Source organism: Semicossyphus pulcher, unplaced genomic scaffold, assembly GCF_022749685.1.
Source record: "Semicossyphus pulcher isolate SPU_LCO1_2020_fin unplaced genomic scaffold, fSemPul1.0.p SCAF_14, whole genome shotgun sequence".
Lineage (NCBI taxonomy): Eukaryota > Metazoa > Chordata > Actinopteri > Labriformes > Labridae > Semicossyphus > Semicossyphus pulcher.
In genome coordinates, this window is record NW_027211648.1 from 19,366,437 (window position 1) to 19,387,786 (window position 21,350).

Consider the following 21,350-nt stretch of genomic DNA (forward strand, 5'->3'; position numbering starts at 1 on the left):
GTGGAGTTATGATGAATATAAATGTTGACACAGTATGAAATATTAAAAGAGCCATTTAAATTGAATTCTGGTTTGTGTCAATTAATCTTCTCCGGCAGGTTGCAGCCCACTGAATGCCTCCAAAATGACCCACAGTAATGAGAAGTTAATAACAGAGCACCTTTGTATGACCAGAATGATTAGTTAATAAAGGTCTGAGCTGTCTTACTTTTTGTAGTTTGACAACCCAGATGCTAATTAATATATTTCTGATTAAAATATTAAAGTCATATTTAAGTCAAAGTCACATTTGCAGGCAGTACTCATGTTAATTTGCCAATAACGCTGTGGCAAATGATGGTAAAAGCAATGAGTGCTTCTACTTTATATCATACGTCACATGATGCCGTCTTACACGTCTAATATGTAAGAATAATGTAGTTCAGATATGTTCTCTCATGCTGCCTCGATCATTAACATTTGTGCAAAATCACTCTGAAGGGGGGCAGGCTGGCTTTTATTTGCCTCCCCAGGCAGTCACTCAAACCGCATTATTCTAGTAATAACTCGGTGCAGTAAGAGGGCTGATTTACCCCCACCCCCCAAGATCCAGCACAAGTAGCTGTAATGGGATAAAAGGAGACATGTAAAACATGGATATAAGCCAGACCGGATCGGGTTTAAAGCAGCTGTCACCTGTTGTTTGATGCTGAGGCTGTTTTTACACGTGGACTCTGGACAACGTCCCAGCAGTCAGGTCTGGACATGGTTGGGCTTTGTTCTTCACATATGTAGTGCATGGAAGGTACATGACAAAATGACTTATATTCAGACCACTCAAAGTGCTTTAACACTACTGTCACATTCACTCTTTCACACTGAAACACTGCTATGGAAAGTGTCAATCTCTAATCAGGATCTATGGACATTCATAGCAATTTGGGACTCAGCGTCTTGCCCGACACTTCGACATGTAGACTGTAACAGTCAAGGATTGAACCACCAACCTTGCAATTGAAAGAAGACCGACTCTGCTGTATCACCAAGCTGCTGGTGACAAGTCGGAAGACAGACTTCTCTTCTAAATGCCTTTATTGTCAAGGTCATGGTCACATATTTCCAGAGATGTGGACTTGAGACTTGATGACTTGGACTCAAGTTGACTCCAGTCACTGTTTTGATGACTTGGCAAAAAACAAATGACTTGAGGCTCAACTTGGACTTGCAAGTTAATGACCTGAGCCTTGACTTGAGGCATGATGACTTGGATGGCTTGAGTGTGTTCATAAGTTTGAATGTTAGCTTTTAAACACAAAATTATAGAATTCAGTGTTGTCAAGATTCCGTTTAACTATCAAGTATGTATGCAGCGCAAACTGGGATTCATGATTGGACGACTCAAAAAGTTCCCCGGTATGTGATTGTCATGATTGGAGGACTGGCTGTCAGTCAAACTCCTCGCTATGGCAACACGCAACATCAAAGTCCCCTGCTAGCTGATGTTTTTTCCCCAAAGAGAAGCCTCATCAGTTGTACTCGTTACTACTCAATACTGTCTCAGACCAGACCATCATCATGGCTGCGTCTGTGCCGAGATAATGCAGATACAATTCACTGTCATACTTTTTGAACACGTTATATAAATTGGCCAAGAATATCATTATTAGATGGGCTACTAACACCTTGTCTTTTCTCTTTATAAAGACTGGGTACTACAGGTAAGAGTGCTGCATCTTGGGTGGAAAAAAAGTGACTTGACTTGCCTTAGGTAAGGACTCGACTTGACTTGACATAACCTGTGACTTGACTTGACTTGCCCAAGAAAAAATGACTCGAGACTTACTTGAGACTTAAGCAAAGATGACTTGGTCACCACACTGCGTATTTCAATCTATTTATATTTTTCAATTTGTTTCGACAATAAAGGAATTAGAATTTTTTAGAAGAGAGTACATTGCAATTTTTTCTTGTGATTTTTGTTCAATCTGAAGTTCAACTGATTCTGATGTGCGGTCTCACAGGCAGCTCCTCCGGCTAATGTTTGGACACGTTCAGTTGTGCAGTGCATGTGTGAATGTGTGGGCTCAAAAAACAGAGTAAACATACAGTTTAAATCACTTCTTCCCGCTATTTTTATCCTCAATCCCAGAGGCCTGACCGAATGTCATCAACAAGCCATTTTGGGATCTCTGCTGGGTGAGCAGAAGTCATTCATAACGTCAGACATGTGTGGGAATCTGTGCGCTGTCAGACGGGGGAGTGTGTTGAAGAAGAGTGGCAGGCGCAGGGGGAAAAGAATGATGGTGAAGGAGAGGTCAGTGTTCAGGTAGAACAGCGCAAAAGTTTTGTCAGGAACACTCACTTTGGGTAGAAATATGAAATGGCAATACAATCTGACTTGGTTGTACAATATGACTCAAGAGACACATTCAAGTATTCTACTCTTGAGGATTCAAGAGTATCAAAGATCGTCAAAAGAAATCTCTGACCATCTTTCCCTCCGTCCACCCACCCCCTCAGGACTCCACAACACCTCTTCGACTTCATTTCATCCTAGCTTTGAGTTAGAGGTTGCTTAGAAACAAAGCTTGAGCACATCACAGCCAGGACCAGAGTGTGTGTCTTTGCCCGGGGCCTCACACAGTCACACTGTGCATAGGGAGATGTGACAGCGGTACAGCACAGCAGCCGCTAGCTGTGTCCACAATTAGTGGCCGGTCCTCCAAAGTTGGTATTTCTAGACTAAATGCGCAGCATCTGGCTTAAAGTTCAATGTGCTGAATTTGTTCTGGAAATCATCACTGATTTGTAATCATAGAGTCAGAAATGAAACCTGAAAGCACATTACTGTTAACGTCATGCAATCTGTCTCACTTTACCTGTTTCATGAAGTTGGCTGTACGAGTGAAACTACCGAGAGATAAACTTGTGAAATTTTTGATCACAGTTGACAAGGAAAACATGAACTCTCCATTTCGATTAAGAGCTTAATTGATAAACAAAACAATCTCAGCATTGACTGGGAATGAGCCAAATTAGTTTTCAGGGAGTAATTTGACAGTTTCGGACAAATCAGGGAGAGTCAGAGATCTGATGACATAGAACATGTCTACATAGGAAGGGGGATAAAATCTCCCCATGGTCCAAAACCTCTTCAATAGCTAAGTGAGCCATCATCTTACTTAAATGCCGAAAATTCAAATTCTTTTCCCCTCCCTACTTTTTAACTCAGACACCCGCATTAAAGTAGAGAGTGTTCAGGTGAAGCAACACGTTTTCTTTATAAACAGACGTGTAGGCTGCAGTTGTACAGCATTCAAATGTATGTTTAATCAGCGTAAGAAGCCTGGTGAAGTTTTGGAAACGAAGGCTTAAGTCTTCTACTTGCTGTCGAGACACACAACCTCAACGCGAGTGTGCTGCAGGTTAAGCTGCGAAAAGTAATGTCTAAAAGCCAATTGCACAGGTGCGCATCACAAGTGCGACAGTTAAACAATTTATTTACTCCTCGATTTAACTACAGACGCAAAAGACGTGATCACGTCGAACAAGAGAAGCCAAAAGCAGATAGCGCCCTCGGCTGTGTAAAAAATAGTATTGCGATTCATCGCTTCATCTTATCGTGTGGACTCGTCACTTATATGTATCGATTTTTAACTCCATTGCGAGGTATTGTTACATCCCTAGTAGCTTTTTTCCATTGCAATTCCGTCACAGTGCCATAATAAGCCCTTTGCCATTTTACACTGGACCAAGCAATGGTAAATGGACTGTACTTAAATAGCGCTTTTCTAGTCTTCTGACCAGTCAAAGCGCTTTTACACTACATGCCACATTCACCCTTTCGCACACTCATTGCAATGACCTAAGTGCCACCAGGAGCAATTTGGGCTTCAGTGTCTTGCCCAAGGACACTTCGACATGTAGACTGTAGCAGTCAGGGATCGAACCCCCAACCACCCAATTGAGAGACGACCGACTCTACCACTGAGCCCAAGGCGCCCCAGTGTGTGTTTAGCTTTCCAGCATTGTGGAAGCAAAAACGTGCTTTAGGTGTAAACAAACAAAGCATGCTTCACAGACACACACAACGCTGTTCCACCCTGCCGGCTCCGCCGTTTACGCTGATGCCGTTACACCTCTGTTACTCTATGCCGTCTTAGAGGGGGAACGACTTCGCCCAACCATTCCGCCTCCATGTGTTTTACACAGAAGACGAGGCGCAATAGAGGCGTAATATTCCCGCCATGAACTGGCAGTGTAAAAGGGGCTATAGACTAGTTTTGGCTCACCAAAGTGTCTGCCATTCTGGGCCAGGTCCTTCAGAAGAGTTAGAGGCTGTCATACAGGTTGATAACATGAATGTTCAGATTTGTAGGTATGTATTTAGTTTGATGTATTTATAGAAAATAAAGATTAAAGTCTTAAAACTAGTTAGATCACTGCTTTGCAGCCGCACATTGTAAATTACCCACGTCACCATGCACAGTGAAGATTCATCTCCAGCAGATGCAAAGCAAATGCTGGGTGTGCATGCTCTACATCATGAGCCAAGATGACTAATGTCACTATATGTTAGTAAAGACAGTTTTTAGTAGTGTTAACATCATTTCTAAGGATAAAATGGGATTTTTCAGTATTAATTGGTATTGGAATAGAGAAATGGCACTACATCTGGGTGGTCTGCTCCTTGACTAAAATCAATTAAAGAGCCTGTGATATCACACCCTCTCTAATCTCCATATCCAACAAGGCGAGCCCCCGAGGGTAACAACCGCATCGTTGCATCACACTGCTCCCTGATTGGTCTCTAATGCTTGTCCTTGAGGCCCGAGCTTTGAAAACCTCCTGCAGTATATGCGATGTGTACGCACGATGCAAACAAATGAGCCCACAACAATTACTCCACCACGAGCATTGAGGAACATAATTGAAAGAAGAGCTAAACAGTTTGTGTAATGTAGCTTGTTCATCCTCCTTGACATTTTTTTTTTCTCTCCCCGTTCCTCATCAGGGAGATTACACGAGTCTGAGAAAACACGAATTACAAAGTATTCAATATTTGCAGGTGTAATTCAAAATCAACAAACTGCTGCGTGCTGCGAGGTCTATGTAAGAGTGTGATCCTACTGTAAATGAGAAACTCGCACGTCGCTTGGCGTTCAGAGAAAGCAGACATGGGGGCAAAAAGGGAGCCGAAAGAAGAAGAGGAATTAACACACGGCGAGGTGAGAGAAGGCGAAGTATGCAGCGCGGCATGCTTATGATGGATTAATGCTGTTTTGCATGACTTAACGAGGAATATATGAAACGCGCTGTGAATCTGTTTCACCCAATGGTCAATTTAATACCATTTAATGCCTAATTATGTTTCGCTTGTCATACTTGGTGCCTGAACGTGAACAACGAGACGAGGGGATTTAATTGATGCTGGTCCCTTCGTTCTGCTAATAACATGGCTTTTGTCAATCTGATAAAGGCAGTAGATAATTACTCATTACCTTGAGTTATTAATGTTGTGTTCTCTCGCTGAGCGGGGGCCATCCCTCACCGAGTTATCAGGCTGCTCGGTGTGAAAACGTGATCACAGACAGATTAGGAGGGATGCTTTTGTAAACACTGAATGTGGCTCCGTTACTTTTACAGGAGGGAAGGGGCAGGCGAGGTCCACAGAGCGGCAGTATACGAGGATATAAAGTCAAATGGTACTGGGACTAATTAAAGTGTTCATGGGTTTTCCCATAAGCTTGAAGAGATACTTCTGGGTCACCAGATAAATGTGGATTAAGTCAATAGCAAAGGTCAGTGTGTCTTGACCTCAATGGCCCCTTTTTCTATTGATTCCGACAACACAGGTCGCAACATTAAATTATGATTTTAAAAATAGTCTGAGCAGGAAGTCCTTAGATTGTCATCATAACTTTGTAGCTAGTAATAGATCCTAAGTAAGGTTGCATACTACCAGCCGGCACACTGTTGTAGCTCATATCGTCATTTGTAGTCGGAGTTGAAACTCTTAAAATCAATGTTGTACTTACAATTGAGTTTTTTTGTTTTTGTTTTTTGCAAATGCCAACTTAAACTTGCTCCCTGATGTATTAATTAAAATAGTCCATGCATGCAGAATACACAAAACATGCTATGCCCTGTGAATTAAAGGTGAAACTAATTATTCTGCTAAAGTTTTGATTGGTGTAACTATCAAGCAAATACACGACATTCTCTGTTTTCAGCTTCTCCAACATAAAATCTCTTTTCGTTGTAGACTTGTGATTTGACAACATGCTAGCAGATCTGTGAGGCAGCAGAGCAATGCTTTCAGGTAAAAAACATACTTACATGAGCATGCAAACATGCTTACAATGACAGAAAATTAAGCAGCCATGGTGTTTACTATAGCCTAGTAAAACATTTAAGCATGCTAACATTGCAAATAATGGCTAAACATAAAGCAAAGGCTAATGGGTCTGCCTTTGGTTTTGTAAGACATATTGTGCTAGATAAAAAGTCATGGGTAAGTTAAGATTGCTTGTGACACTAAATTACTTCATAATCCGTCCAGTGGTTGCTGAGAAATTTTCCTGAAAACTACATAAAACAATCTCCTGATGGTGCTCAAAGTCATTTCAGGAGATCATGAAAGTCATTAAGGTTCATCCACAAGGTACTTTGAATATCTGTGCCAGAATCAGTGCTGGGGGTAACGCGTTACAAATAGTAGTAGTAGTAATCTGTTAGAGTACTTGGATTACTTTTTTGTAGTAACGAGTAACGTAACGTGTTACTTCTGCAAGTCAAGTAATCTATAATTTAGTTACTTTTATTAGTTATTAGTTTTTGATTCAGTTACTTACATTAAGTAATCCATTACTAGAAAAAAACTTGCTGTGTTTCCCTTTTCCTTTCTTCGCCATAAAAAAAGAAAAACCCTGAAGCACTGTTTGTGTTTCGAAACAGTGAAGAGCAAGTGCATAACCATCTGTGGGGTGAATTTGTGGAACCATTTGAACATCGAACTCAAGCAAAGCACAAACCTCATTCTGTTTAAACTATTCGGCAAAAGATACATTTTCAGTAGGTATAGAGAAGAGGAAAGATTGTCATAGCTTATTAAATTGATTAATTCAGTTATGTATTTATTGTTTCTACTATGGAAACTGGGTGTATATTTGTGTTATAATTGTTGAAAAGTAGATAAGGGGTAGAAAAAAATAAGTGTAAACTTCATCCTACTCCTTTTTGAACATGCTTTATGTTGAATATGGATATTTTGTTAACACTTTTATTAATACTTTTCTTGTTTATGGAAATATTCCCATTACTTTGAATTTTTGGGCGACAGGGACAAGAGCAACATCACGGTGAAATGTAAATTGTCTCTGGAGGTGTTTGTCAGCTGTGAAGAGCTCTACTTCAAATTTGAAGAAGCTGCAAACTAAACACAGCTCCGCTACACTGGTGGGACTAAGAGCCTGTGTTGTTTTGTTTTCATTGAAACAGCTGTGCCTAATACTGTATGCCTCTGCCCAGTTCGCTGTCAGAATGTTAGCTTAATAAAGAGCTGTAAAGGTTATATTACGTCTGTCAGTCCTGTTATTAGGCTATAGGTGGTAGAGTCAATTCATTCAAAGGTAGGTGTACAGTAGGCTACACGCTGTCCTGACAATATAAGCGACCTGCGTAAAGAGTTGCAAAGGGGTTTTAACTTTTGGGAACGCAAAAGTAATCTTACATGTTACTTTTCTCGGGAGGTAATGCAGTAGCGTAACGAGATAGTCTTCAAAGTAATGTTACCCAACACTGGCCAAAATTCATGGCCAAAAGTTGTTTTGATACTTCAGTGTGGACCTCAGTAGCGGACTAGATCATTCTGGGCTTTCTATGTATAACAGAAACACAAGCTGTTGTCCCAGCAGCCTCGCAGCTTGTGTCCTCCCACACCTACAAAACCATGAATCAACCTCTCTGAATCAGACAGCAACTAGAGGAGAGACGGAGAAATAAAGAGTTATAGGCCTCTCATCCATCCAGACAGAAGGTCTCATCCAACCATCAACATGCAGTTCAAAAGTACTCTGCTGGTTTCACCTCTGAAGCTGGGCAGGTAAGTGGAAATGTGCGAAAAGGAGGCGTGAACAGTTTAGAGAGGTCTTCTGGGTGCCACAAGGAAATACCACAGGTTGCATTACCTGTGCAGAAGTGCCCTTACAGCCCACAGTGATGGATTGTTTGGGTTTTAGAATGAACGTTAAGTGGGCCCGGCTGTCAGAGTGTGCAGTGTGTGAGAGTGAGCCCAAAATAAGCTCTTCAGGTGAGCTCAAAGGTAGTGACCCTGCTGCTACAAAACAGACAAAAAGAATGTCAGTGCTGCCTGAATCTGTTTGATTTAACAAAAATGCAAAACAGGCTTCATGTCACTCTTGACACATACTCCAAGACCTCGTTGCCACGAGTAATGTGACTAATGTGAGCAACAGGGTGTATTACATCTCAGTAAAACACGTGACGGAGGGCCATGATCCGTGGCACACATCCATCATCCTCAGCTCGACCGCTCTGCTTCCTGCCACGAAGATTAACCCGAAGTGACCTCAGCTGAGGCCGGGCGAGGGATTAATGTTTCACACCAGAACCGGACATTGAGTCATGATGGGGAGGACCCTTAAGGAAGTGGGGGGCTTTAAAGTGAGGACACAGCACACACTATTAACCCCACTGATCTTAGATTATTGCCACGTCAGATTGGGGCTGGTTATCACACACAGATCCGACCAAATAAGAGCTGTCAATTGTGTCTGGAGGTTAGTTTGCCACAGGAGATAGTGTGATTGAACAGTCTGTGACAACAAAAGGCTGCACTCATTCTTCTTTTCAGATGCACAGAGCTAATTTCCCATACAAAGACACCAAATTTGAAGCAATCACCGCAACTACGACTCTTCCGACGTGACTCACATCACCATCAGCTCATATGCGATCCTGGCAATCCACAGAATTTCTAAACTGCATCGCCAATAAATCATTTCTTCACAAAGACTTCTTGGAAACTTTTGTTGGAATAGAAATCATTTGGGCGGCCTCGCTCATGGATGATTCAAACGTTCCCTGGTGGGGGTCGGGGACAGAACAAACTCACAGAAGTGCAGTTTTGTCATAATTGTTGCTGAAAATAATGACAGTTCCCTCCAGCAGTTCCCGCTGCGAGCATTATTTCTCGCTCTCTTATTTGTGCTCTTTGGGTGTTTTTTCCTCTTAAAAAACGGGATGCGGGACCATGAGATGTGTTTATTTTTAGCATTGAAAAGTGTGTCTCCAGCTCGAGGACTGCACCTCCCAGGCATGCAGGCACAACTGTCATAAATGCGAATAAGCAGTAGCCTTAAAGATTTTTGTGCTGCAAGGGACGGGTTGTGATGATTACAAAAGAAGAATAGTGTGATAGAAGACGCTCGAGAGCTCATCAGACACAAAGCGACATAATGACGAGAAAATTATCGACTGCAGTCTGTTTATTGGCCTGACTTATTATGTAAGGATTCAGTTTTGTTAGAGCGATAATGGCGCTGTTCTTTCCTCTGCTTCATTCAGTATTCCTGGCTTAACTTTGCTCCTCTGAGCATATGTGTTGCTATCAAGCCTTAGCCCGACTGGAGGCAATGAATTCTGGGCCGGTGGGAAATCTGTCCGACTTGCTCAACTCATTTTGTGTTCACCTGAGTTGCACTGAGGTTAATAGCTAATAGGGCTGCAGATAGAGTCGCCACTGAAGTGCTGCATCCCAAAATCCAGCATGCAAACACATCCTCATTAAAAAAACCCTGCATTTGGTGCATAAGGGGTGGTGTTATAAAGCAGTGGAGTCGCCTATTTGTCATTAGGAAAAGCAGGGCAGAATAGAACAGATCTGATGGAAAGAATAAGCTTTATTTCCTCCTGGCTGCATGCTTTCAAGAATCCAAAGTCTTCTCCCCACACGACTGAGAAAATATCAGGCTAAATGAAGAGGCGGCAGAGCGTGATAATGTGATTTTGGTGCAGACACGTGCACTAGAGAGGAACAATGCAGACTGAAAGGTAGAGTTTGGCAATGAAACTAGAACATCCTTGAATCCAGAGAGAAATAACCCCAATGTTCTACTGTAGGATGTTTTCTGTATTCATTATCTCCCACGCCGCAGTGATTCAGTGTCACTGAGAGACTTACTGTCTGTCATAGGGCACCGAGGACTGACTCTCCCTCTTACGTAAAGGGATTGTGCCTCTCTGTGACCTCAAGCTGTTTGAGCTTATCAACTTGTAAACAATGCGGCACAATAAACTGATGAGCGTCGTGTCGCCAAGCTGCAGCCCTGCTTGTTTTATGAGCTGCTTTGCCAACACAAAGTCAAATGTCAATGACGTCAATTCCGATTATAGAGAAGAATCGACCCTCCGCTCCTCGGCCTGCAAAAGTCCTACCAAAACAAAACGCCGGGAGACAACAGATTCAGCGAGGAAGAGAGGTGGAACATTATGTGGAAATTCAGATGGGTGAAAATAGGAGTGTTCATGATTCACCCAAGCTAGAGGCTGACAGTGGCCATCAGTCTTGTACTCCATTCTTCTGAGTGCTCAGAGCCTATACATAGCAACAGTGTGCTCGCGATTCCAGGGCATCATCTGATAACTCCGGACCTGTCTAACGCTTGGCTACTCAAGCATTGCATCTGCAGAGACTTCATGAATAAAAGTGCAGAAATAAACTTGGATTGTAATCAAAAATACAATGCCGGGCTTAAATATGAAAAAGTTTGCAGTGCTGGTGTGTAATCACCACAATCTCTGAGGTGCTATCATTGTGACGAGTAATGATTAGTGTCTTTGGTGCTCAATACACACGAGGCCTTCGATCATGTGGACTGAGGACGACCAAAGGGAGGCAGCCAGCACAGGAATAATGTGAAATTAGCGAATTTTACGAGTCGTATTACAGTAATTGGTTCCTGTTGTTGCAAAAATCTGAAGAGTTCATGCCTGACTGAGTGGAACAAACTGGAGGGAAATTCCCACCTTTGCCCCCGAGTGTGTGTTTAAAAGGGGAATAAAAAGAGAAAGAGGTGGTGAAGGGGAAAGATAGCGAGAGGCTCCCCGAGGCAGGGTTTTGTGTTTTAATTAGCAGCTCTGAAGAAAAAGAGGCAGCGCCCGGAGGGAGAAGACCTCGGCACTGATGACCACAGCAGTGTGAAGCGGCGGACATGCCCACATTAAGAGGAGCACAAAGGCTGGACAGATGGACGGGAGAGAGAAAGAGCGGCTGATCAGCAGGATGCTTTATGTGCTACTGTGTTTGCTTCATTTAAAATGGCTGGAACAAATTATTTTTGTTTCAGCATATTGGAAACCTCAGTGGGTGTTTGTCTGTTTTCTTGGTTTTTAATAAGTAGACAGTGGTGAGATACTAACAGCAATTATAATAGTGCTAAATTGGCCATCTTGAGTTACATAATGGAGTGAATACATTAAGCGAGAATGAGAGAAATAAGAGGAAGACAATAATGAACAGGAAGAGGATAGAGTCAGACATGCTGCATACGAGGCGGCATAACCATGAAGGACTGGTACCTCATTAAACATTATTTTCCTACCTGGATATAAATGTTAACAGTCAATTACAGTTGACACTGAATGTTGACCTTTTCTCCATTGTTACAATGCTCTCTCATTGGTCATAATACTTGAATCACAATGTGGATACTCCATCCTCTATCCATGTATTATACCTCAAGTAATATAGGTACCTCAATATAGGTACTTACAAACCTTATAAAAACCAACTATGTACAGTGCATGCATATGTTATCTGCTGATCCATTATCAACTCCTACTATCTTGTCGAGGGTCGTAGAGACGATCCCAGCTGTCATTGGTCGAGAGGAAGAGTACTTCCTGGACTTATCGCTAGTCAATCACAGGGCTGACAAATAAAAACAATCTTTAAAACTCATTCAATTTTTAGAGTCACCAATTAACCTAACAAGCATGTTTCTGGACTGCGGGAGGCAGCAGGAGCACCCGGAGAGAACCGCAAACACAGGAAGAACATGAACTTCCCACAGAAAGCAGCGGCGGATCCAGACCGTTTTGACTGGGGTGGCCTAACTGGGGCACTGACTCATGCAGAGGTGGCTTTTATCGCTAATCATATCTACTTTAAGTACTAACTTTAAAGCTCCTGTGAGAAGTTTTTTGATGGTTATGAAACAGACTGAAATTAATTCTGATTACTCTATATGACCCACAAATCAAACCAGACTATCAGCGACAAGATTGCTTATATCTATATAGTTATTCTTAATGCATGAAACTGCTGGCGGGGGTTAGGTGTCAGATGAAGTGATTAAATGCACGTTGCCTTTGTTTACATTTTACAGGGCAACAATTTAAAGTGAGTGATACATGACTGCAAGAAAGCAGGATGAGATTTTTTGTGGAAAAACTGCCACCTAAGCATGTACAGGACAAAATCAGCAAAGAGATACAAGGTACATCTTTCTCCACAGGGGGCGCCAAAATCAACACAAACTGAAAGTTCCTCACAGGAGCTTTAAAGTACTAACAAAAGGAAACATGACACATTGAAATACAAAGAAAGTCCCGCCTCTGACAAGACAAATAGCCAATTATAGTGTAGGATTTGGGTTGGCCAATCAGATTTCAAGGGGGGCCCAGGCCACCTCTCTGGATTGGTCCCTGACAGAAAGGCTAAACCAGGAATACAAGAAGGAAACTTCTTGCTGTGAGGCGACCTCTGCATTGCAACTTTGTAACCAACTTTCGTGTCACATCTTTTTCTGTTGCACCTGAATACACTGTAAATAGAAACACATGTTTACAAATGGTTTCATCGATCCTACAAACTGCAAATGTGTCCAACTATACTTCAACGGTGCCCTGATATTAGTTCACGATGCTGCCAAAATGCAACGTTTTCCCCAATCAAACATTACCTTCTGCTTGCCGATGTAAAAAAATAGCTTTGCAAAGCCCAACAACTCAACTGTTGCATAATATTTCAACCAAGGAAAACATCCACTGAGAATCCACTGAAGCAGATCTGTATAAAGATATCCCCCATATGTAGGGAGCACTCAGAGCTTCTTCTGCTGTGCCTTTTGCAGTCACCAAATTATTCTGAATCCCAGTTTTAACTCAGACCATATTTGTTCCTGCCACACCAATGGGTCATGATTATGCTTCTACCCATCCAAAAGTTGTAGTGTGATTGTTTGACATTTTACCTTCCACTGTGAAATAAGAGCTGGACTATGTCTGCATCAGTAGCAGAGTGATGACACATTCTCCAGCCAATTTATACCACAGCCCCTGGGAGCCTTCCTAGTAATGAGACTATCTGCATGCCGATGGTCAGTTGCTCTTGTTATCACCCCCAGAGTCCAATAAAAACCACATGAGCTACGGAGAAGTTAGAGGCAGCGATGAAATACAAAAATCACTCTAATTTTATTGACTATATTCTGCCAGAGAGCTCGATGCTTATGGGTGATAACGATACAAATATTTGCAGAAATATTTATCCGTGAGTCATCTCGCTGAAAAAGGGAATATTACATTTTTGCCAACATGCTCTGGCTGGGTTTTCTTACATGACTCATAAATGGGAGCATTCACAAAAGCTCAACTGAGACGCTCCCCTCTGAGTTGGTGCAAACTTTCTGCGATGTCTCTGCTGCTCATCAGTCTTTTGCCTGGAGTGATGTCAAGCTTTTCCCCATCGCTCTCCCAGGATTCTGTGAGCAAAGCTGCACACTGTACGCTCCCCTGCAGCCATTACAGCCAGACCTGGACAGCTGCACACCTGGGAGACACACACACACACACACACACACACACACACAGACACAGAGTGGAGGCTCTTGCAGCCTGATTGGGAGTGCTGGGGTTTCTCTTGTCACATTGCAGAAACAAAATCATGCTAGTGGTGAACAGCCAAAGACAGACACTACCTCTGATTTTTACTCCTGCTAGACTGCTGAGGGTCTCTCACCAGCTCGCTCTGCTAAGGTGTCTGTATCTTTTACCTTCTCATTACTCTATCCACCGATTTTGGCGTTTCTGGTGACTCAGAGGCAGCCAGATCGATGGCAGCGAAGTGTGAAAAGGAGAGAAACTTGTTCCATTTCAATCTCCAGACCAGATACATCCCCACACATTTGTCATGCCTGCACTCAAATTGAAGCTAGATTAGATGGCATGTAATACATGAGGCAGTGCCAGCCATCTGCAACAACTTTCTCCTCGCTGCCTGCTTCATTATGCTGGCCTGATAAGATGCTTTATATCACGTTCCTAGCTAGAAGTGTCGCCCTGAGCCATTAAAAAGTAATTTCAAATGTACTGAAGGCTGTAAAAATATCAAAAAGGGGACTTAAGCGACAGAGGAGTGTGTTGAGTGACAATGAGTGCTGGTTTTGTGTGTGTCTGCGGCTCCAAAGAGAATGAGGGGTCAAGAAAGCTGAGAGAGCAACTTTGGTCACTTGATGATAAGCTCAGAAGATTGACTGCCTGCCGCACTTTTCCCTGGCGCCTAGTGAGGGAAAAAAAGTGGCTCGCTGTTTAAATAGCATGTTTTCTTAATCCCACTTCACTGGACAGCTGCAGGCAATCTTCAGATGTTATATTTATTTCTCACTCCCTCTGCTCGCTCCGTCTCTTACTCTCTAGCGGCTGTGAGTGACATAAAAGCCACTTCTTTGCCGTTTCGCTCAAACACTAAGCCCCATGAACATTATGTCGGACTCCAAGAGCCGGGGACGGCGCCGCTATCCAATGTCGCATTATTGGCTGTAAAGGCTGCCTGGCTTCTTCACTGTGTCCAGTATTGTGTATGGAGCTCCGCCAGATTCGCTGGCAAAGGACGGTTAAGCTTAAGCCCAAGAAACATGAGTTGTCAAGATGAAGGCAAGAGGTCTCTGAATTTGCCAAATTGAGCATCGGAAGCAGAAATAGCCCGTTTTGTGAGGTTCCAACACACTCACACTGTACTAACATACTGTAGCTAGCCAAAGCTACTGAAGCTCTTGCTGTTCCTTTATACTTTCAAGTCCAATGAAATTTGAATTCCTCTCAATTTTGTGTTGAGTAAAATAATCACTATACAGGAGCTGCGTTTCAGACATTTGCCTGCTAACAATGCTCAGAAGCAAGCAAGCTGGACTAATTTACCTCCAGAATGTAAGCTAGTTAGCTTAGTTTGCTAACATTAAACTTAATCCAACTCAATGTTTCTATTAATTCATATTATTTAAACACCTACTAAAACATTAGCAGCTCTGACACAGTCAGTTCTGTTTACATCCCACCTTGTAGGAAGTATAGGACAATCAAGCTAGTGTTAGCCGTTTCTCTATTTTGGGTCCAGTAGTTGACCGTCAAAACTCACGCATTGTCTCGTCTTGTTACCTCAGCACTCCCTTCATTATTTTGGCATTTGAATCATAATGTGGAGTGACTGTAATGCAGAGTACCAGAGTAATGTCGGGACTACTCAAATAACAAATGGGACTAATTCACGATACCCGGCGGCCATTTTTTTCTTGACTTCACGCTCAGGGTGGGAAACTCAAATGCTGTTTGTATGTGTTATACTGCTGCGTTTGAGGTTGTTAGTCTTATAAATGTAGGGCATCTGACAAATCATCATTTCACCACTCAGCAATCGGAAAATCAATTGATAGTGAAAATCTGGAGGGACGTCAGGCCATATTTCAATTTAAAACAGCACATGTGCTTATTCTTGGGTCACAACAGCTAGATGAAAGCTGATGATGTTAGCATTAAACCAACATTTTTGCTAACCAGAAAGTATGCCTTTCCTATTGTATCCTGTAACTCTTTCAAACATCAAAAATGTTATCTTGTAAGTGGTTAATTGATAACGTAAGCTGCTGCTAAACAACATCCATTGTCTTTCAGTTGCTGGTCAGTCGAGAAGTGGTCAAAAGATGACGTTGAAATGATATGCAAACCTTGGTCACAACAGTACAACAATATAACAGCATTTGACCTTCCAAACCAGAGCATGACATCAGAGGAGAATGGCTGTCATGTGAATATGGAATTTAAGCAACTATTTTTAGTGTCTACAGATATTTCACCATTAAATTACTGGTACCAACAATGTAGGCTTCTGCCAAAAGTGAATGTCCCCCTTCAGAATAACAATGATGTGTGCACTTTCTCTGCAATATAATAAATACAGTTTTTTAGTAATTACAGTTGTAACCAAATAAGTCCACAGATGAATACACAAACCAGAGATATATGGCCATTTTTTTCCAAACATGAATTTCAGCTTGACTTTAAAAAGCATTACTCCTGACCACAAAATACATATGTAAACTGTAGGGCCACAGAGTGCACTATTACTGCTGTGGCTCCTCTGTGTTGTATAATGCACAGCATCAGTACTCCCCTCACACCTACCAACAAGCTCCCTCTATATTGGACACTGACCTTGGCCGGCGGTCTGGCTTGCATCCTATTCGTCTAGCCAACATACAATGTAACTGGGTTTGTGAAAATTAAAAATCCATGCCGCCCAATTCAATATTAGACAGTGATTGGTGGCACCGAGGGAATATGCATTAGGCCGTAATGATATTACCCATAACTCCAAGATGCCCCCCACTCTCCTGAGGAAATGGTGAGGGGGCTTTTACTGTACGATGCTGGAGTATGTTGGAACATTTCTGAGGGACAGCCATTTACAGTGTTGATTAAGTACAGTTTGAGGCACAGACTGTAAGTATAGAAGTATAAAACTGTAGAGTATTGATCCATTAAGCTTGCTGCAAAGTTCAGTGCGTTGACCTTTAAAACAAGTAGACGCTTGGTTGCCAGCAGATTCATTCAGCAGGGCTGGGATGGGGATTAAAGGCGATGTGGAAAACATTAAAACAACAATAAAAAGCCACAACACGGATCTGATATTAATTATTTAGTCTCGCTGAGTGTTTGGAAGTGTGTGCTCTGGAGCACTTGGTTAAGATTTGAGAAAGAGTTTACTTTATTAACATGCAACAAACCACTTTTACACAGCTTGTGGAGGAATACACTGGAATATTCCTTCCCTGGAAAAAGCCATTGAATATGTTCCAAAAAATTAATAGCATATAAATGTAATTGCTTGTTTTTTTCTAGTCTCCTTCTCTGTGCTCCTTATTGCATCCCACGCTCTTCACCTCCCTCTAACCCCTGTTTCTCTCCCCCCACTGTTTCCTTCCTTTCTCTCCCTCACGGTGAAGTTCAGGGTCCTGGTGAAGGTTTCGGATAATGATGAAATGCTCCCTCACACTACGCCTGCTGTCAGTGAGTAAACTGTCCGTGCATCAGTTGAAGGACGGGGCTCTTATTTCGCCTCAAAAAACAGCTGTGACTTCCTTGTCCCCGCATGAGTAATGCAAAACAACACCGACACCATATGTCAGACCTTGGCTAAACTTCTTTGAGTTTTTATTAAAGGTATCATGTATTCTCTGGGTATGACTACCTAATAACTTCAGGTTTGGGGGTTTGAAGTCATGCATTTCCTGGCAAGGTGAGTCCAGTGGCTTAGACTTTTCAATAATGTTTATTTTTATTCCACCCTCGCGTCTATAAAAGTGTCCTCCCTGTCCTTGTTCTATAATAGCTATTATCAAGCCTCTGATTCTTCCTCCTGCAGCAGAGAAACACAGCTGAGTAATGTCATTTTTTTTATCTGTGTTGAATAAAAGTGTGTTATTTATACTGTACTTTCGCACTGCCTTCTCATTTGGGCGGCTATTTCTCAACACTGTTTGGAGACAGGCCTTGTATCATTGCAAAAATATGGGCATGGTCCATTTAACCAAATAACCCAGGGAAACTATAATTGGTGCATTTCTTTTTTAAATAAACAGCTATTCAGGAAGTTGAATAAGCAGCTGTGCCTTCAGCATTTCAGGCTCTTTTGTGCAATCTGTATTTAACAAACAAGTTGAAAGAGCATCAGAGAATAGAGCTGTATGACCAAAAACTTAGCACTAAAAAATTACACTTTAAAACTTGAAAATTGAATCCTTCCTGAACTTCTAAATGTAGTTTTTATATTACGCTGCAGCCACTATGTAGCGTCCAGTCATGTTTCTATTTGTTGTAGTGTGTGTAACGTGATGTAATACATATGTATTATGAGATAAGGGGGTCCCAGCAGGACAAGTTGCCCCTGGCTCAGCATTCTGCACAAAGACAAGCAGACATGATGTGCAAATGTGCATGTTTGCACTTCAATCTCTCTCCATGTTTTTCTCCCTCGCACCATGATACGCTTTTCTCTTTGTCTCCCTCACAGGACAGAAATGACCTGCAGGCTACGGGGCCTTGGTTGGCCTTGTAAATAGATTCAATTCTTCTCTGACAATTCTCAGAGCAAACACACAAACAGAGAGATAAGAGCTGGGGATGTTGTGTGATTTTGGACGTTGGTGAGGATGTGATGTCTCAGTTTGGATTAAGATTGATAAATGATCAAAATCCTTAATTGAAAATGACTGAGACTGATGTTTCATGTCCAAAATGTCGCTCATAATCACAAACCCACAAATAAATGAATGATCTTCTGTCTGTGCAGTTTGTGGTTCAGCACCTTACGCCAATTATTTTGGTACATGGCAGCATCATGACTGTTCACTGTCACAGCTGTCATCAGCCATGTTTCAAGGCAAAACATGGGCTGTAGATTCCACTGTACTCTTTTCGTCATCAGTCTATCAATCTATCAATCTATCTATCTATCTATCTACAGATTAACAGAAATATATGGATAGATAGTGAGAGAAGAGAAGATAGTTTGAAAGTTGGTGGAGACCAAAACGTAGCGTAAATGCGAATGAATGTTTGACCTAAAATCATCAGATGGCCAGAAATAATACTCAAAATAAGACATTATTATTGCAATACTTTAAATCCCTTGCCGATTAGTGCCCCCTCAATCATGCTAAGCTCCTTTTAACTAATGCGTAATTAAATATAGGCCAAATTTCTCAAACTTGCATTTAAAATCAGTAAAACAAGCTTATCAAAGAGGATTCATGCAAGAAGAATCTCTTCAGGCATTGAATGCCAAGTTTGGTAACTTGACACTTTAACGACAGATTTCAGTCAGAACTCAAGAAGCAGTGAGGTTGAATGCTGAGCCCTAAAGACACACTATCACTCAGTTCTGCAATCCACCGACCACAACACACTCAAAAACACACACTCACATACTTTCCTACCTAACAAACAGTGGACTATCGAGCTACGCTACTTCTATTTCTGATCCTTCCATTATCTATACGGCTTATCCTGTTCAGGGTTGTGGTTGGGCTGTCATTGGGTGAGAGGCGGGGTACACCCTGGACTGATCCCCAGTCACACATAGAGACAGACAACCTTTGACGCCCACACCCATGATTTTACAGTCACCAATCAACCCGACGAGCTTTGGACTCAGGGAGGAAGCCGGAGTAACAGGAGGAAACCCACACATGCACGGGGAGAACATGCAAACTCCACACAGAAAGGCCTGCTGCGTTCAAACCATTATTAACTATTAACTATTTCTGATCATAAAATAGAAAAAAATAAAAAATAAGAATAGAAAATGTGCATTTAAGGTTTAGAACCATAATATTACTTCAAATGTACACACACACACACCACCACACACTCTTTCCAAAGCCAGTCTCCCTCTAGAGGTTCGACAACATGCTTCTCCCTGTGGCTCTGTGGCCCCGATGCCCTGTGCAACACGGAGCAACAGCGTGCTGATGCCTCGGGATCTCCCTCCTGCCCCGCTACACACACATTGGCACACATCCAGTACTGTACACACGCACGCAAACACACACTCAGCATGAACACACATCCTCTCGTCCTTCCCTTTAGGCCTGTCCTCCCTCTTCTTTCTGCCTGTCTCAGCGGGGAAGGTCACCGGCACACAGTTATCGCGCTCGATTTGATTACGTCTTAATCCAATCAAGCAAAGCAGAGAGAGCACCATTGATTTTTGAGACACAGAATGATGCTTATTGGGCTTAGAGGCACAAGGCCGATTCCTGGACAAGGTTAAGTCCAGAGGGAAATGTCATATCTGTCACTGGGCCTGTCACTGAGCATGTTTATAGCTCGTCTCCCTGCTAAATGCAGAAAAAAAATGCCAACTCCTGTTGTGCTCACTGATAATTTCTCGTCACTACCTTTTTGTGAGATTGTCAGGAAGTGCATGCTCCTATGTGACAGACAACAGATGAAACACTTATGCAATATTGACCAGCAATAGAGGAGAGGGACTAAAAAGGCATATAACCCCTCAAATGTAATCCATGCAGAGAGAATGTTTAAAGGATGAAATGGACGGAGACTAATGGGAGCGATGTGAGCTTGGAAATGGAAAATGAGGCAGTGAGAGTGCGTATGAAGAGCTCTTAATATAGAGGCAAGCTTAAGAGCGCAGCAGCTTTCAGCTATTCAGATATGTCTGATGTTGTAGTTACATCCAGTGAGATGTGAGGCAGATGCATGTGGTGAATCAGCAGTCTGAATATGTGTGTGTCCTTCAGCCTTCATGCTGTCAATCAGTCAGATCAGTGAGAGCAAGCTAAAGTGCATAAAGATGGCCGCCTCCTGGAGTTACATTTACTGACCAACCCCACACTGCAGAAGGGTATTTGTTGGATGTTTTACAATGTGGCAGATAAAAATAGAATCAAAACCAGGAGGATGCTGTCTTTATGTACATTGTGTTTTTGTTCTACATCTAAAAACCCACGCCCTTTGCGTTGCTGTGATGAAGACTGAAGAGCGGTGCGTCTGCAGCACAGCCTCGCCCCCACTCCACCTCCCACCCCTCCCGGGACGACAAGCCGAGAGATGACGATGACAAGAGCTACCGGGGAATGGCGAGGCCCACTCACCTTCTGGTTCACCACACAGTGTGCACTGTGATTCTAAACAAGGACCAAAGAGAGACAACAGGAGATTAATAGAGGCAAGCACATATGCGAAAGTGTATGTTTGTGCGTGTGTGTATGAGAACAAATATCAAGGTCATCCGCCTCGATATAGAAACGTTAAGGATTCAGCAACTCTCTCAGTCAAAAGCAAATAAAAACAATAAACCTGAACAAACAACGAGGAGAACACAGGTTTTTTTTTAGCTCCTAATGTCCTTGCAGAGCGGTGCCCATGTGCAACATAATAGAAACCCAGCCACCATGCATAATACGGCCATCAGCCACATGCGGCTGCATAAAAAGACAAAATGATGCAGAGACAGGCGTCAAAGGGGGGAAAAAAACAAAAGAAAATGA

At 42.4% G+C, this 21,350-nt stretch overlaps 1 protein-coding gene across 1 annotated transcript in view; it reads right to left on the reverse strand.

The window, feature by feature from the left end:
• Nucleotides 1–21,350, reverse strand: part of dlgap2a (discs, large (Drosophila) homolog-associated protein 2a) — a 189,603-nt gene that overhangs the window by 70,249 nt on the left and 98,004 nt on the right. Inside the window, exon 2 of the mRNA XM_069661762.1 lies at nt 20,955–20,987. Within this exon, the coding sequence (XP_069517863.1) occupies nt 20,955–20,987 (33 nt within the window). The remainder of the gene's footprint in view (nt 1–20,954; nt 20,988–21,350) is intronic.